Source organism: Meriones unguiculatus, chromosome 4 (genome assembly GCF_030254825.1).
Source record: "Meriones unguiculatus strain TT.TT164.6M chromosome 4, Bangor_MerUng_6.1, whole genome shotgun sequence".
NCBI classification, from domain to species: Eukaryota; Metazoa; Chordata; class Mammalia; order Rodentia; family Muridae; genus Meriones; species Meriones unguiculatus.
Window position 1 is genome coordinate 6,265,929 of NC_083352.1, and position 17,799 is coordinate 6,283,727.

General features: G+C 51.0%; 1 protein-coding gene across 1 annotated transcript in view; it reads right to left on the minus strand.

The window, feature by feature from the left end:
• Positions 1 to 1,008: 1,008 nt before the first annotated feature.
• The window catches only part of Col4a1 (collagen type IV alpha 1 chain), a 110,913-nt gene continuing 94,122 nt past the window's right edge, over positions 1,009 to 17,799 (minus strand). Inside the window, exons 41-52 of the mRNA XM_021637533.2 lie at positions 16,423 to 16,473; positions 15,445 to 15,630; positions 14,600 to 14,733; positions 12,740 to 12,812; positions 11,805 to 11,876; positions 11,110 to 11,238; positions 9,879 to 9,977; positions 8,835 to 9,047; positions 7,980 to 8,157; positions 5,109 to 5,223; positions 3,950 to 4,122; positions 1,009 to 2,392 (exon numbers count right to left, since the gene is read on the minus strand). Of these exons, the coding sequence (XP_021493208.1) occupies positions 2,311 to 2,392; positions 3,950 to 4,122; positions 5,109 to 5,223; positions 7,980 to 8,157; positions 8,835 to 9,047; positions 9,879 to 9,977; positions 11,110 to 11,238; positions 11,805 to 11,876; positions 12,740 to 12,812; positions 14,600 to 14,733; positions 15,445 to 15,630; positions 16,423 to 16,473 (1,505 nt within the window). The 3' untranslated portion in view covers positions 1,009 to 2,310. The remainder of the gene's footprint in view (positions 2,393 to 3,949; positions 4,123 to 5,108; positions 5,224 to 7,979; positions 8,158 to 8,834; positions 9,048 to 9,878; positions 9,978 to 11,109; positions 11,239 to 11,804; positions 11,877 to 12,739; positions 12,813 to 14,599; positions 14,734 to 15,444; positions 15,631 to 16,422; positions 16,474 to 17,799) is intronic.

Consider the following 17,799-nt stretch of genomic DNA (forward strand, 5'->3'; position numbering starts at 1 on the left):
AGCTCAGGGCGCTCAGTTTGGACTTCCCAGCTTGTTATCCAATCTTAGCACAATGTCTTCTCATGAGCCTGTTTCTTCTTGTACATAAACATTGCTCAGATATTTATCCCAAATTCATTCTTAGTTCAGTTGTGCTAGGCGAGTTCGCCAGGGACATTTCAATACACAGACTCTCCATGAAAACTGAAAAACGCATCCATCCCACACAGACAGTATTTCAACCCAGTTTAAACTGAAGTGTGCTGGGTACGGTGGCACACGCCTCTAATACAAGCACTGCCAGGCAGAGGTAGTAGGTAGGTCTCTGTGAGGTTGAAGCCAGCCTGGTCTACAGAGAGAATTCCAGACCAGCCAGCAGGGCCTATATAGTGAGACAGTGTCTCAAATAAGAAAATTAACAAAGCTTAATGCACACACACACACACACACACTCTCTCTCTCTCTCTCTGACACACACATGTACACACACATACGTGTGTGTGTGTATACACAAACTTTATGTGTGCACATGGAGACTGACAGTCAATGTCCAGGGTCTTCCTTAATCACTTTTTTTTGAGTCAGTCTCGAACCTGGGATTCCCCAATTCGGCTGTATTGGCTGATAAGCAAGCTCCAGGGAGCTGCCTGTCTCAGGCTCTGCTGTGCTGGGATCCCCGGCATGTGCCACCACAGCTGGCTTTTCTCCTCATGCTGGAAATCCAAACCCACAGCGTCTGACTGACCCACCTCTCCAGCATGGTCTGACCTGACTACCTCAGGTGAGTTTGAATCCCACCTTCTGCTCTAGTCCCCCATGTCACAGAAAGGAGTGTACTGCTCTAAGGCCTGGTAGATTCAGCTTCAACGGCTGGATCTGTGTTTCACATCACCACGCTTGCCTTGTGTCTAACGATGCCTGGGCTGACAAAACAGTGAAGGAAGGCAGACTGTGTCTTCCTCTGTAGCTGGTCACTGTATGTTACCCCAGCCCAGGTCCTGTTTGAACAAATACGAAATAAAAATGATCTAAGGTATGCAGCAAAGCTTACAGGTTTATTAGCGGCATGTGTGGAAACTTCTTTAATGTTTCAGTGGCAGTTCTAGCAACAAATCCATAAAAGCTTCATTTTTATACAAATAGTTTTATTACAAATTTGAATTCTTAAGAAATACACATTTAAAGAAATTACACAGAAGGCCTTAGTAGTCTTAAAAACCGTTTTTGGGGGACTTCTAGTGGTCTGCGTCTACCCTCCTGCCACCTGGGCACGCCCTGCAGGAGCTGTGGCACAGCTCATGAGAAGTGGGCCACTGGCCTGTGTGTGCTCGGGTGTGAAAGGCTGCCAGGCAGCAGGCTGAGGGTGCTGACACAGGCCTCGGCTGTCATCTGGGAAGTAAGTCATTCAGTCTGTGGTTAGTGTCGAACCCTGAAGATACTTCGCAGAGAGTGAAAGCCAAAGCACCCAGCGCAGGGCTCGTTATCACAGACACTGTGTTTCTGAGTGGCTTTGGCGTCAGCAGTACCCCTTCTTTGGTTTGGGGGTAAATGAGGAAGAGCTGGTGTCTCACATTTGGTGGCCTGGTGTTGGAAACCCTGTGAAAGGGGAACATGGTCTTCGGGAGAGGGAAGCACGGAGTACGCTTTATTTAACAACGGGCTCTACGCTAGAACTCGACCTGCCTAATTGCTGACATCTATATAAATTACTAATATATATATATTTATTTACTTTCTGTCTACCTTTGGACCATCTTTATTCCACAGGAAAGCCATGACTTCCACAAAAGCAGCTGCGTAGTACCACACAGGGTGTAAGTTTGTGTTTGGGGCGGAAAAGATGGAATTCCGTGTAGAGGGTTGAAGAAACCAGTTTCCTTGACTGCTATTTGCACAGCCCATCGAGGGACCTGATCTGGAACACTAGACAGACACGCACATCTGGGGTGACAGGATGAAACGGCTGTGGGCTGTCTGCAAGCACCGCACACCCCTAGCACCTTTGGGTCTCCTATGGAGTTCTCGCCTCACACATCAGCGCACTGGATTGCAAAAGGCAATTCATCTTTTATTTGATCACAAGTGCCATCTGGTATGTGTCACTATGGAAAGCTCGCCGCTGTCTGCCCTTCTCCTTCAGCAAACAGAGGCCAACGAAGCGGGTGTGTTAGTTACGCGAATCCCTAAGGCACTTCATGGTTTTCATAGTGGACAGTGAGGTACATAGGATATAATTCTAGGGTTCATTGCTGTTAAAAATAAAACAGGAGGGAGGGGAGAGGACGAGGAGGGAGTAGCACCATGTTGTGACGGCGGCTGCGGCGGGCGGCGTTATGTTCTTCTCATGCACACTTGGCAACGGCTGACGTGCGTGCGCAGCTCCCCGGCCTTCAAGGTGGACGGCGTAGGCTTCCTGCAACACAACAGTCACACCATCAGCGCCCACCCAGGGGGCACCGGCATGTCTCCCGAGCCCACGGTCCCTGAGCGACCAGACACATGCCCAACCACGTGGGCGACGGTCAGCAACCACTGTCCGCCTGCACTCCGAGCAGGCGTGCGCGGAGGGGCTGGGGGCCCCACAACACAGGAATGTTTTGGAGACTGTCTGCATGCATGAGCCCACCAGAGTCCAGCTGAGGTCGCCTCTCAGCCGCAGGATCACCCTGTGCTTTGTATTATAATTAGCTTTCCATTGTTCCAAGCAGATTAGAACCTTCCGGGGTACAGAGGACCATTACTCTTCTCCGTGGCGCTAAACAAACATAGTGCTTGTTAAATGCTGAACGATAGGGAAACTGACAAACCTGGAATAATGAACTAGCACTCAAAATACGTTCTTAACCCCGGAAGTGCTTAGATGTGTATGGCCTACGTGAGGCCTAAGAGAGGAGGGTACATTTAGCAGTGACCCTAGAAATTCTACCTTATTTCGGTCATTAGGAAAGTGAATTCTCATCTCTGATTTGTATTTATCAAGTTCTACTGGATAAAGATCCCCACATGTAAAAGCAACTTTCTGAACTTGTAGGACCTTACTTGAGCAAACTCCACTGCAAATCTAGCTTAAAAAAATTACCTTATCTAATTGTGTTTAAGGACGCACTTTGGTTCATTATACCAGGCTGCTGGTTCAAAGCAAAAATCCCATTTTCAGCTATCAGCCTTATGCCGATGTGAGGGGTAAGGAGCACACTCTAGTGTCTTTGCTGACACCGCATCTGACAATTTCCCACGAGCTACAGGCTGAGCACAGGATGCTTTGGGATGTTTGGCGGGAGACCTGAGCTGAGAGACAGATACCAGCAGTGTTCCCCATGGCAGTGCCCGAAACAGAGGCGGCAGAGAGAGGAGAGAGCGCCAGCAACTGGGGAAGGCTAACGAAAGGCTGCCTGCCCCATCAGCTGTCTGCACCTGCTCCGGCTGCCATGGGACGGAGGGTGGGCGAGTGTGCCATGCTCCAACCACTGGAGATGGTTAACTTCAACAGTGTTGGCAGCTCCGGGATCATTGTTTTCAGACGAATCTTAGAAATGGGAAGGGACAAGAAGGAAAAGACTTCCCTCTTATTTCAGTAGCATTTTTGCTGAAAGAAAGCTTTATTCACATGAGCCTAAGAAAGCCCTTTGCTGAGTTCCTTAGAACATCTCTTCCACACACACTGCTCTCACTCTGTAAATACCACAGGGAGGCGTGACACTGCCTCCTCACCGGCTATTAGAGATGCAATGTTTGAGGCTTTCAACTGCTTTTTGTAACCTCTTAGCACATTCATCTACAAAAAACAGGCAAGGGGCCTCTTTTCTCTCTCAGCTTCCCCAACAATAAATGGATGGAGCCTATCACCTCCGCTCATCTCTGAGAGTCGTACAGGTCATCTGCCCTCGCAGAACGGACGTGACGGTCATAGAAAAGACAACAGAAAGAGTGCCCAGGGTCCAGGGCCCTCCAGCAGAGGGTTCTGACTTACTTGAACATCTCGCTTCTCTCTATGGTGGCGAGCCAAAAGCTGTAAGCGTTCGCGTAGTAATTGCACGTCCCGCGGCCGTGGCACTCGATGAAGGGAGCACTTCTAAACTCTTCCAGACAGGACCCGGGGGATGCAAGGGCCTGGCCAGAACCCTCGGCACCAGCGCTGGTGTGCTGCGGGACAAACATGAGTGAGTCGGAGCTTTCCTCATCCAGAGGCCAGAGAGAGATTCACTGTCCCTAGGAAGGAGCCAGGGCGTCTCCTCACGAGGCTCCAGATCCCCTACCAGCCCCCCAGGCTCACCAACTCTGGGCCCAAACAACTGCTCACCACTATGATGGTTCTGCCTCCAGGCCTGCTGGCCAGGCAGTGACACTCAGGCCTACCACAATCCCAGATAGCAGACACCAGCTGCACCCAGTGGGAGAGGGGCACCCTGCTTTCTTAGAAAATAACCAGGAATCCCCTTTCCTGTCAAGTAATAAGGCTAACGAATGCGGCTTATGGGTTGGGCAAACAATTCATTTCTGCCCCGGAGTCTTAAGAAAGAGAAAGATGTCAGTGTGGGGTCAACTCCTTGGAGTTGGTAAATTCTTACTAGCTCAGGACTTATGTGCACTTAATCAATATTTTTTGATGTGACGATAACTATCAAATAAGCTGTAATGAGCTCCTCACATAGGGCTCTGTCCCTGCAGTCACCAGCTTCTTAAAGGAAAGGATGCAAGGGGCTAACTAACATTAGAAAACAGTCAGGTGATAAGAGAGTGAGCCTCACTGCCCAAGTGCATCCTGGGTGTTAACCTGGCAAGATGGTCCTCTTGGCCACTGCCTAGGGCATCACAAGCTCACAATACCCAAGTTCCCTGCCATGTCAGGCTCTCTGCTTTCAAGCTCCTATGTGTTAATAACACTCAGAGGAGCTGGTGGAGCTTTGGGTGCTGGCCGCATGGCTACTGAGCAACCCCACACTGTCGGTACTCCCCGGCAGGCAGCAGCTTCCCACACAGCCGCAGGGAGCCCTGGACACACTGCAGACCCCAGGAGCAGCAAGCCGGGCCCCAGGTTGTGTTCAACGAGGGGAAAGTCGGGGCCACAGAGGAGACAGCGGGCATTAATGGGAGCCCTTCCAAGGAGAAGTACTCTCCGAAACACTCACCATGACGAAGGAATAGCCAATCCACAGCGAGGACCAACCGTTGGGGCAGGGCGGGATCTGGATGGTCTGACTGTGTACTGCCATCACCATGGCGGGGGCCTCACAAACCGCACACCTGGACGGGGGTGGGCGGGGGCACTCAGCCTGGATGGGGCCCAGAGACGACCCCCCCCTCGCCCTCCGCCCCTCTCCTGGCTCAACAACGAGTAACAGCAGTTCATTACTGTTCAAAAGTGAATAATGTGGCCCGTGCGAGACTCAGGCATAGAGCCTCCTCGTTTAGGACAGCTTCTCTGTCCCAAAACATTCGCTTCGAGAGCGCTTGCTCCTGATCCACCCATTCCGCAAGAGGAATGATGGGAAGGCAGGGTCATGGAAGTGGGCAGGCCTCCTCAAGACAAGCGTCCTCCGGTGCCAGGCTGGCTCAAGCCGGGCCATGACACTGCGCCCCAAGACAAGGGAAAACCATAGCGTTCTGAAGCTCGCTCAAGTAAGGGAGCTCCGGATGGTGGGGGCGTGCATTGCTTAAAGACACAAACAGCAGCGGCAAAATAATTACATTCCAGTCACAGAGTGAAGAGACAGTGTTGGCCACACCGCCAAGTGAGTACAAACGCGTGAATAATCACACAAGTTCTGCACGCGGGCGGGCTGGAAGTGGGCGGGCGGCTGGATTAGTCACTCCATTTTCTGTGCCGTGCGTGTGCGTGCGTGCGTGCGTGTGTGTGTGTGTGTGTGTGTGTGTGTGTGTGTGTGTGTGTGTGTATGTGTGTGTGTGCGTGCATGTGTGTTCTACTTTATTCACACAAATGCAGATGAATTAGGAGGCTGCATTAAACACCAGCCACTGACACTGAAATTGCCCATCTGCCGCCATCTGCCTGCCTCTTGGGCGTTGGAAACAGGACAGCTTATGAGAGTGCCCTCCTTCCTAGGATGCCTCAGTGCTGGGGGCTTTAGAAGGCCAAACGGATGGCCAGAGAAGGCGGTGTCAGAGACTCAGTTGTGTTGTCACTGGCCTCGTTCCTGAAGACGCTAGCTCCGTGGTTAGTGTCACAGCCCAGGCCCTCTGCAGTTTTCCTTACTCTCTAACCACTGGTCCTTCCAACCAGCTGATTAATCTGTGGCTTCAAGGCCACTCCTGTCTGAAGAAAACTGGAGAAAGCACCTGGAAATTGTAGCCAAAGGATAAAGACAGCAGCTGCCTCCCTTTTGACTCAAAACTTGAAAGATTTGTGTCGGTGTTTCTAAAATGAAGCCTTTGGGCCTTCCCACAGGAAAGTCCTGAGACACTACTGGAAACCATCAAGTTTAAGTAACTCTCAATGTAGAGCCAAGAGTGCACAGCCCTGCAACAGGGAGTCAGAGGTGTGTGTGTGTGTGTGTGTGTGTGTGTGTGTGTGTGTGTGTGTTTGTGTGTGTGGCTGGGGACCACGGCTAGAGGGAGACCTGAAGGCCCCTCAGGCTGTAGGGACATAAAGAGCCCCGAAGTGTCGAGGCCTGGTGTGCATCTCAGTGTGCTCACAGAACCAGGAGCCCCGTGAAGACCACATCTACGAAGAACAGACTGTTCCCCCGGGGCCTGCGCCTGCACCCAAATCAAGACCGGTACGGATGCCATTCCAAAAGTAACCAACAGACATAAATGATAATCATTTTCTACCTGTTTTCCAAGGAAAGCTAAAAAGAAAAGCACACAAGAGTTAACTCTCCCTCTAGAGCTTCCACACAGTGTGGGCAGGAGTGTGCACACAGATCACATGGCTCTGATCTCTTCCATTTCTAATACTGCCGCACATATGAAGTAAACCGTTAGCCAGAGGAGTTTGTTGTCCGGCTCCATATTTCTGTCACTTCTTAGTACAGCTGAACAGTAAACTTTTAATTTGATGGAAATTGGCAAAAAAAATAGGACAATCTCATGCTTTTCACTCCTAAAACTCCCTGTCTTACTTCCAGGCAGGCTCTTGAGCTGAAAACATTTCAGATGTCAGTGGGACCAAGCTTAATTCAGGAATCGCTCAGCCAGAGACATATGCATTCTCAATGGGTGGAACACAGCCACCAGGGGTAAGAGTTGACGGACTGGGGGAATGTGAAACGCATCTTCACTGTTGTATAATTAATTCTGTGATACTGGGAATCACATAAATAAATCTGTATAATTTTTATGCACAAACACTACATAGGCAGATAAGATATATGTTTGGTACTACAGCTCCATGGCTTCACGTCACGGCCACTGGGCTACTATAAAAAATACAGCGAGAACTGACAAGCGTTAGTGAGGCCGTGAAGGAAGGGGAGAGAGCCCTTAGGCCTGGCTGGTGGACATGTCAGAAGGTCAAGGGCACAGCCACTTCGGAAGACAGTAAGGAAGTGCCTCACTCAAAAATAGAATCAACGCATGACTCAGCAATTCCAGTTCTAGATGCAGCAAAAGGACTGAAGGCAAGAAGTAAATGCCCACGTTCTGTGTGCCCTTAGTCAGAACGGCCAACCCAGATAACTGTGGGCAGGTGACGGAGGCACCCAGCATGCACCACTCAATGGGTTGTGATTCATCCTCTTAAAAAAGCAAGCATCTAGGAGCTGGAGGGAGCTCTGGGGCTCCCATCTGGGAGCGTCTGGGCTAAGAACATACCAGGGGTCCCAGCACCCACTCACAACCACCTGTATCTCCAGCTCCAGGGGGACCTGATGTCGCTAACTCCAAGGACACCCTAACTCATGCACACACCCCCACACAGAGAAGAACACAACGGCGCGTGCCCTTAACCCCAGCACTAGGAAGGCAGACTTGGGCAGATCTCTGAAAGTTCAGGGCCAAGGGTGGACCGATTCTTCCCCTTTAATTCTCCATGCGCTCACCTGCTAATGAAGGGCCGGATGTTGTCCCCAGAGATGGGCGCCATGGACATGGGCATGGGCTCCGGCGTGGACAGCCAGTACGAGTAGTCGTTCCTGGAGGCGAAGTTGCACACGTTGTTGATGTTGCAGAAGAGGAAGGGCATCGTGCTGAACTTGCGCAGACAGCTGCCAGCCGTGCCTGCACCGCGGGGGAGAACGGGCAGGTGAGCGCCTGCGGGCTGCCCCATGCCTTCAGCCTCAGCACGCTCTGCGTCCTCGTCCAGAGGAAGGGAGCAAACAGACCCAGCAGGGTACAGTAATGGTGAATGAGCTGCGGGATTTTGGCTGACCAGGTAAAAGGGAGATTGTACAGAGCAAGGCAGAGGTGTCTGAGGAAAGGAAATGTGCCCAGTGTATCTGTTCCAGGAGGCATGTTGCATGCGCCACGACAGAATAAACCGTCACTGCGGGTCTCACAGCCACTGTGGTTCTAACTGTGTTCAGCTACATCACTAGGTACACAACACTAGGACGTGGCTTGGTGGAGAGTCCCCTGGAGCACATAAAAATAATGGGCACATGTATGAGGCTCCCTGATGGGTCAGAAGCACTCGGCAGGGGGAGGAGGGCAGAAGATGCAGAGAGCCTCCATCAGAATAACATGGCATATTTCTAGAGAAGCAGACAGCAAGCAGGCCTATTTTAAGAATATCGCACAAACGGAGGGGTCCTCGTGTGTGGGAAGAGGACGATGGACCGGCCCTCCTCGGGAGACATTACCTGCCTGGCCCACCACACTGTGGCAAAGGCACAAGGACGCCTTAGACCTAGCTGGGAACCCACCCCATGTCTCACAGGGAAAGAGCTGCATCTCACCCAAGTCCTGCCCGTGGGCCCGCTCGTTGCCTTGCACATAGAGCAGAGAGTAGCCATGGTAAAGAATTTTGGTCCCTGGAGGACACAGGGGGTCGTCTGTTGTCTGACTATGCCTGGTCACAAGGAAGCCATGGTCCACAGACGGGGTACCCGGGGGACCCATAGATCCCGGCAGCCCATCAGGGCCTGGTGGACCAGGAAACCCTCTCGGACCTGTAGGACAGAAGACAAACGAGCGCCTTAATTACCATCCAGCTCCTCCAAAAGCCCCCAGAACCCGTCTCCAAGAAACTGTAGTTTATCTACATTGCCCAAGGGTAGCAGAAGGGTCTGGCCTCTCACCGTACAAAACACAAGCTAAGGGAAGGGCAGAACTAAGTGAAGAGAGGCATTCCCCCAGAGCCATTCCTTTCTCCCCCACACTCCACCTTGGCATGGCTCCATGAGCCCGGAGTGTGGCAAGAGACAGGCTCTTCAGTGAGTAAATAAAGCAGCCCATGCTACAGCTCCACTGCTCCATTCCTGGGGAACCCTGGTCCCCCCCAGAGGGGAGGTCACTACAGAATCATCCAAACAGCTTTGCTGTCTGAAAGCCTGAGTATGAAACACGGCCCCAAGGATAACCTGGGCTCTGGGTCCTGCGTTCTCTGGGACACCTAAGCCACATGCTACCCCAGGGCCGTAGGGCTGTGCTCTACTCAGGGACACCTTGGTGTTAGTGCCACATCGCGATGGCCCCCGAAGCTTATCCTGGACCAGTGGCCTTGGGACAAACACTGACATTATTTTCCAGTTCTACTTTCCACTAGCTGTGGCCAAAACAGAATTTTTGTAGCTGTAGGTCACTGGGATGTTAGGAAGCCACCAGGACCCACTGGCTACAGTGGAAAGCACACCCCTTAACTGACCAACAACAACCCTTAGCTTCCCATGAGCCTTTCTCTTCTAAAACATGGGCTTCCTCCACAGCCTGTCAGGACTGTTTTTAGCTTCCTTTTGAGGTTTCTCAGACCTGGATCTATTGTTTCCGCTGTAAAGACCTACCAGGTGGTCCAAAGGGTCCAGTCTCTCCTTTCTGGCCAGGGGCACCATCGAACCCGGGAACACCTGGAGGTCCAGGCAAGCCTACTGAGCCTGTCACACCTGTGGGAGAGAGAGAAGGATTTGTGATCAGGTATGATGGGCAGCAAGCTGTCCCTCTCTATTTCCTTCTGAAAAGTCATTTTCCTCTTTGGGAAGCAAGCACAGGGCCTGGATGACCAGTGAGAGGGTGTGTCTGAGCGGCCTATTGATCCCAGCCCCGTCAGGACTTGGGTGGACTGGGCTGCTTCCTGCAGAGCCCAAAGCTCCCCCTGCTGGAATCTCAGCTGGCACACTGCTCCAACCTCGTCCCTCAGACTTTCCCCTCAGCTCTCCCAAGCTTCCTGCAGCTGTTCTGTGGTAGTCATATCTGGAAAAGGCCAACTAAGGGAGACAGAGAAAGGGGCCTGTCTAGCCTCCCTCACTGCCATGCTCTAGAGCAGTGGTTCTCGATCTGTGGGTCACAGCTCCATAGGGGTCACAGGTCAGATATCCTCCTATCAGATATTTACATTATAGCTCATAACAGTAGCAAAATTACAGTTACGAAGTAGCAACGAAATAATGTTATGGTTGGGATCACCACAACATGAGGAGCTATTTTAAAGGGCCGCAGGATTAGGAAGGTTGAGAACCGCTGGTTCAGCCACAGACAGGCTGCTGTGAGTTTTCCATTTTCACCTGTACGGTTAACTCATAAGTGGCTTGAAGCTTTCTTTCCCTGGATGCCGCCTTCGGCTCCTCTACGCCCTACCCGCCCTTTGCCCACCAGCCTCTGGAAAAGGAATGGCCAGTAGCAGCAAGAGCCTAGAGGAGGGTATACCGGAAACACGGGGAAGGAACTACAGCGTTTGCTCACAGGCAGGGCTCACAGGTTGCTCTGAGAGTGACAATCCCAGCAGCCCATGGGAGCCTGCTGCTCCACCTGCCAGCTGCCCTGCCAAACAAGGTTCTGGATGCTTCTAAGTCTAAATGTGTTGAGTTGTAAGCTTGTCTTCCTATATTTTGTTTACCTTTTTTTTTTTTTTTTGAAGGGGGGTGGCTTTTACAGACTCTATTTTGACTGGTATGCTTTAAAGAAAGTCCTGTTTAAACATGTTTGTATAACCAAGCACTGTTCAGACTCTGGTCCTAACACATAGGTGACAGGAAACCCCACACACATAACCGGCACCTACATAACCCAAGGCCTCACCTTGCTGTCCTTTTGGACCCGGTGGTCCCTGGAGTCCTTTCAGACCAGGAGGACCCTCAGGACCAGGGAGCCCTGGTTCTCCTTTGATGACATCGTAGGGACCTGGGGGCCCAGGAGGACCCTGAAGGCCTGTGGAATGACAGGCAGAGGATCAGTCTCACTGTCAGCAGAGCGACCAAAAGCAGCTTCGGTGGCTACTGAACCATCACCAAACACACTTCGATGTGGGTACACACTTTCTCTGTTAGCTGAGCTGAGAACCCTGAACTCTCAACCCCAGCCTCTACTCTATCCTGGAAAGTAACAGCTGCCACCCTGCCCTTGCCTGACACTGCCCAGTGGGCACAGCTCAAGCTGTCCTGAGTGAGCAGGTGAGCAGCGGAAGGCAGATCTTGTTCTGTCCTGACTCTAAGTGGCTGGTCTCAGTCTGGTGTCAAAGCCTGTGTAACATGCTGGTTCCCCGGCACGTGCTGGCTCAGCCAGCCCCTCCTCTCTCCCCTGGACTCTCTGAGTCACACGCTGTACAAGGACACGTTGATGCCAAATCCCCAACAGAGTCTGTAAGTTCCTAATCACCATTTTCTGCTGATTTTTCCACTCGTTTGACAAAGTCAACCCCTCAAATCCTGTATCTTTAGTAGCTTCCGCATCTCCCAGATCATTGGTAAAGCCTGGTGCGGTAAGGATTCACCTACCTTTAGGGCCGGGTATGCCTTGATCTCCCTGATCTCCTTTTATCCCCTGCAGCCCGGGAAGACCTTTCTGACCTGGGTGAAAAGAGGACATTATCTTTGCAGACAGCTCTCAATCATATGTGTGGACACAGGGTGCAAACTCACACACATGCACAAATGTGTATGTCTGTAAGCAAAAATATGCACACAGCTGCATCCCCACATGTGTATGCAGACATACACATGCATACACATATCATGTGCACATACACACGCAGTGAACACCTTCCCATTTACGTTTAAGGAAGGAAACATGGTCATTTTTCAGCAGCAGTATCTCACAAAAGCTTCTTTCCAGAGTCAGAAGCCGTCATTTTATACACAGCTACAGTGACAATCAGGCAGGGGCCTGTGGTGAGTCTGTGGTCACAGTCTGTCTGACAGACCCCAGGCACCTGTAGATGGCGTGCTCACCCAGCAGGCGACCTGGACTCTGAGGAAAGCGCAGGGTGTGGAAGCTGCCAGCATCTAGAGCGTGTTTGCTGACTGCACCGATAAACTAACAATCGGCCGGGAGCCACAACTTCTTGCTGGGACTCACATGACTGAGTCACTGGCTCTTAATTAAGAAAATCAGAATGCATTTAGTCCGCCATCCACAGGTGCCCACAGACTGGGGTGCCACCTAGAAGCCATTTTTAGCTGGCACCAGTAGTGTGCGGCTGTAATCCCAGCACTCAGGGGGCTGAAGCACAAGGATTGCCATAAGCCTGAGGTCAGCCTGGGACGGACAGCAAGACCTTGTCTCAAAAACAGGGCAATCCACTCTGCTTTAAACTTAAAAACAGCGTTATCTCTTGCTGCGGCCCCTGGCATCTGAATGTGGAGTCACTGGGCTTAGGAGGCCTTTGGAGCCCTCAACAGCGAGGCTCTCAGGCTCGATTTCACTGTCCTACCTTGGAATCCTGGAACTCCGGGCGGTCCCATATCTCCCTTTGAACCTGTGATCCCTGGAGAGCCACCAATGCCCTAGACACACAAAGCAAGTGTGAGCTGCAGACGGCTCCGGACACCCACGGCAGTACCCCGAGTACCCTGTCAGGTGAAAAGCCCAACCGTGCTCTGCACAGGAGCTTGAGAACGGATGGGCTCTTAGAATTCTTTAGCTGCCACCTCACGAGGAGAGGGTACTGTCAACACTGGTGCCCCAGCCTCCCTCTACTTGTCCACATGCACAGTAAGCTCCTTCCAGCTTGTAGCTGCTGTTTCCACCACCAGCTTGACGCCAGGAACGCAGCCAGAATGCCACGGACGCTTGCCGTGGAAACAAGCCCAGTGCTATCAGGACCATTCCACCCTCTGGAAGCCTTCCTAATCATCACAGGTAGCGACCGTTCTTTAAAGTCAGCTTCAGGTCTCATCTGAATTATTATTTTAATTACGTGAAGATATCTAGAAACACTACACACCAAGTTCCTTTGCAATCTAACAACACCTACTTACGTGCACATGATATAATAATTTGCAAGAATCTCAGCCACCTTTTGGCCATTTCAGGTAACTGTTCCTTCCTCTAACATGCATAGCCATATGCAAAGTTTTATATCCTAGATAGACATGCTCATCCTAATTTGAAAAGTGTCATACTCAGCATGTAAAATCATACACACATGGACAGTGACTGCACAGGAACAGGGAGCATGTCTGATGGGCAAAACGACCGCATGAATAACTGGGAAGGAATAGAGATATATAATAAGGAGGTGAGAATCAGCTCAGGAACACTCTGCATGTGCTATGCGGATGTACGCGTGGCGGGAGGGCCGGGCGTGGTAAGAGTGATTACTGCTACTTGCTTTGTGCCTGCCCCCAAACCAGCGCCACCTCTGCCACAGGGACAACCTGTGTGGACGTCAAATAAAACCCTGAGTGCTGCTCCCACTACCCCCAGCAAAGGCCGCCTCCAACTGTGCCATACCCCGACTCCCTGGACTCACATCTTCTCTCAAAGTGCACTAGAGAGAAGGAAGAGGAGCTGGACAGAGAGAAACAGAAAGACGGAAGAAACAGAGACAGACATGGGGACAGAAACTGAATCTACGCTAACATATGTATTTGACCTCCACAAGCAAGCATAAAAACTACACTCTGGCCATGGTGGTGGCCGAGCCAAGAATCCAACCAGAACCTCAGCCATGGTGGCAGGCAAGTCAAGAACACAACCGGAACTAAGAATTGAGTTCTACTGTACTACAGGAGACCAAAGCTAAATAAGAACCTCCAACACACATACACACACACACACACACATATATATATACAGACAGATATAGACACGCACACATATATACAGACACACAGATACACACACATAGACACACACACACAGGTACACACACACACACACACACACACACACACACACACACACACTAGTGCTGCTTCAGGTCATCATTTGCATCACACCTGACCCTCTGCCAGCCTCAGACGACAACTGTCAGGCTGTGCAGAACTGTTATTTACCAAGTCACTGACTATTTGCACTGAATTTGTAAATAGGTTATAAAGTCTGGCACGCAACTATAATTTGCAGTAGTATAGCATTTCCTTTGCAATGGTTCCTATAAAATAGATTGTTTTTTTTTTTAAAAAAAAAAAAACGTTGTAATAGATATTTTGTTTTGTATTGGTGCCAAAATAAAGGAACTGAGTTAGGGGCTAGAGAGTGTCACACACGAGTACACAGGCATACACACACATGGCACTCTTGACCAAAAAGCTTCCTTGTAAAAACATTTCTACACTCAAACACTCACCGGCATGCCTTGGAATCCGGGGTCTCCCTTAGGGCCTGGAATCCCAGGAGATCCTGGCCAACCTGGATTTCCCTTCTCGCCTTTTGACCCATCGATTCCTGGGAAGCCTGGAGGCCCCATAGGTCCCGGATGCCCTAACATGAAGATAACAGACACGGGGTTAAGGTGGGCGGGCACTACTGTAAACTCAGTCACTGGGCTATGGTGCAGCAACCATAACACCATGGCCTTGGAGAGCAACTCGGGTCTCTAAGAAATGGAGGGCGAATGCTCACATAAACGCCAGACTCAGCATCCAAACGACCTGTCTGTCACCCCAGCTATCCCAGAGGCTGAGGCAGCAGGAGAACAAGTTCACTTGTATAGGGTGAGAGTGAGTTCAGGGCCAGTGCAGACTACTTAGAGAGACCTGCCTCAAGACAATGATGGTAACAGAAGGTCTGGGTGTGTAGACCTTAGAACTCAGTAGTGACGTATGTGCACACCCAAAGCCCGTGCTCCATCCCCAGCACCACTAACACACATGAATAATAAGCTACTTGGTTAGGAAGTTTGGGGATGTGCAGCACCATTGCAGTGTTGATGTACACATCAGTGTTGGTGTCCAGGGTTGAGGCCCCTATCACACCAGCACAGTAGGAAGCTCAGGGCGAGAGCATTAGAGCACTGTGCCAATTAAAGCTAGAGCCCAAATGGCGTCTGTGTTGCCTCTTTCTCAGTCATTTTCTTTCCTGCAGCTCTCTAATCACCTCAACAGAAAAGAAACCACAGGGACCAGCCCAGCAGAAGCCGAAGTGCAGCTCTGAGCTGACAACTTGAGCATTTTTCTGGGGGAAAGCCCTTACCTGGCAGGCCAGGTTGACCCTGAGGTCCTCGGTCTCCTTTGGGCCCCTCCACAGGATGACCAGGAGTGCCAGGTAAGCCTGGTTGTCCTTGAGGGCCCGGAGGACCCATGAATCCTTGCTCGCCTTTTGCTCCAGGAATTCCAGGACTTCCAGCTGAGCCAGGGAAGCCCACTTCCCCCTTGGAACCTGCATGGAGGGGTGGAGGGGGAGATGATGGTGACCAGAGGAACGCAGAGCACAGAGACACTATGCTGCACTGACAGCCAGGGATCTTATATGTGCTGAAGTCTTCAAGAAACTGTACTAAAACCAAGCGCCTGCTCATCCCGAGACATGGACGGAGCGAGCCATTACGTGGATGCAGTGGCACCGTATCTAACAATCACGATGGAATTACTGATACAAACAACAGGAAGACTGCAAACCAGATATGCTGTTAGGAGAACCCAGGCTATAAAAAGTGCAATTATCCAACTGTGTTTGCAAGAACTTGTGAGAGATACACAGTCATCCGTGTATACTAAATCGAAACAGGTGATTGCTTGGGGGAGGGATGGTCTTGGGAAAGTTCCAGGGCACAGGATGTAGGACCGGAGGCAGCAAGCAGCTGTGGGGTAGCTAGCAGGTGTGATACTACCCAGAATGCAATGTTTCCATGGATGCATATGTGAGTCACAACTTAACTTTAAATATGTTCTTTGAATATATATATATATATATTCAAGCATACATGTTTCATTAGTGAATTAATTAGTTAAAAAACAAAAGACCAAGAGATCACAAGGGATGGGAACCCATGTTTACATGCTGCTCAGAACTTAAGCAATAATAATACCACGCGTAATCATAGGACATCTATCAGCCACTAGATACATCACTGCCTTGCTAAGGGGTCAGGCTAAGTCCCGTGGACAGCAGCTCCTGCTCTTTTACATCTCAGCAGCAGCAGACACAACTGTGCAAAGCTGAGAGTGTTACCTTTGTCTCCTTTGGTGCCTGGGAAGCCGGGGAAGCCTCTTCCTGGCAGTCCTGCAGGAAGGAGACAGAAAACGACATGCCTCTTACTCAACTACAGAGAGAGCGGGAGGCAACATCCCGGCTGCTCTGACGTCATGTGTCACTTCAGGGGTACTCGGAACCTGGGAGCAAGGTTACCTCCCTATAGCTGGCTTATCATGAGTAGAGAGTAAGAACTGTCTGCTCAGGTCACGGAGGTGCTGAACAGACATGATCTGGGATAATGGAGCTTATTTCCTATAGAGGCAGATCAGAGGGTTCGCCTCTCCCTGAGCACGAGGGACTAAGGTAAACAGTGAGGCCCTGGCAGATGCTACCAAGTCCTGTTGCTTGCTGCTGGAATTGAGAGTTCTGTGTCTAGCTTTTAAGTCTTTATCATAAACACCCTTTCTGTGCTTTCTGTGTGGAAACAGGCAGCCATTGGGCAGACCCTACCCTTAATAAAGCCTGGGCAGCCTCAAACAGGAGATCCATCAGCCAAACGGATCCCATTCTGGTACCCAGTGGACTGCCCTCACTGCAGCCAGGCTGTCGGGATCCATGGCAATCTGAGGACACTCCAGTGACTCCAGATGGCCTGACCAAGTCTCAGAACATAGCAAGTCAAGACCCAGGGAGTGCTAAGGGATGTTGAAGCCATCTTCACAGGGGCCACAGAGGAAGCACCTCCCCCTGGTGGCCCAGCAGAAAGGAAGGCCTGTGATTGTTGCAAATGACCTTGACATGCCTGCTGGCCCTCCCCCACTCTACCCAGCTGTACAAGCAGAAGCACAGCTCCCTTCTTTAGTCTGCTGTCCCCAATGTTCAATAAGAGGCCTCCTCCAAGTGGCCGATAGGTCTCACTACAGCAGGCCAGGTTTCCTGCACACCTTTGATCTTTATCAATAGAAAGGACTGAGCTGAGAACACAAGAGGAGACTATGGCAGGAGAGAACAGTGACTGGCCAGGGAAAGAGAAACAGAGAGCAGAAGCAGCAGAGAAAATAACAGCCAGGAAAGGCTTACAATGAAAAACAGCACTCCCTTGTTGCTAGAACGCCAGGGATTTGTCATGCTTTAAGAGACAAGGGCCCCAGACACTCTAGGCCTGGCGGCTGTGGCACTAGCTGCTAAAGAGCTGAGGGCACCTTCAGGAGCCGATACCAGCCGATGCTGCTGGCTGCTGCCCATCAGTGCTTTATAATGCCCAGGGCTATGAGGGACGGCAACGTGGGGGAAACTCCTCCTCTCAAGCTCCACTTGGGCCAGAATAACACACACAGCCCAATTATTCATGGGTAGCAATGATTACTGTGGGGACACACAGATTGGCTTTCTGCAGGTGACCATCCCTCTCAA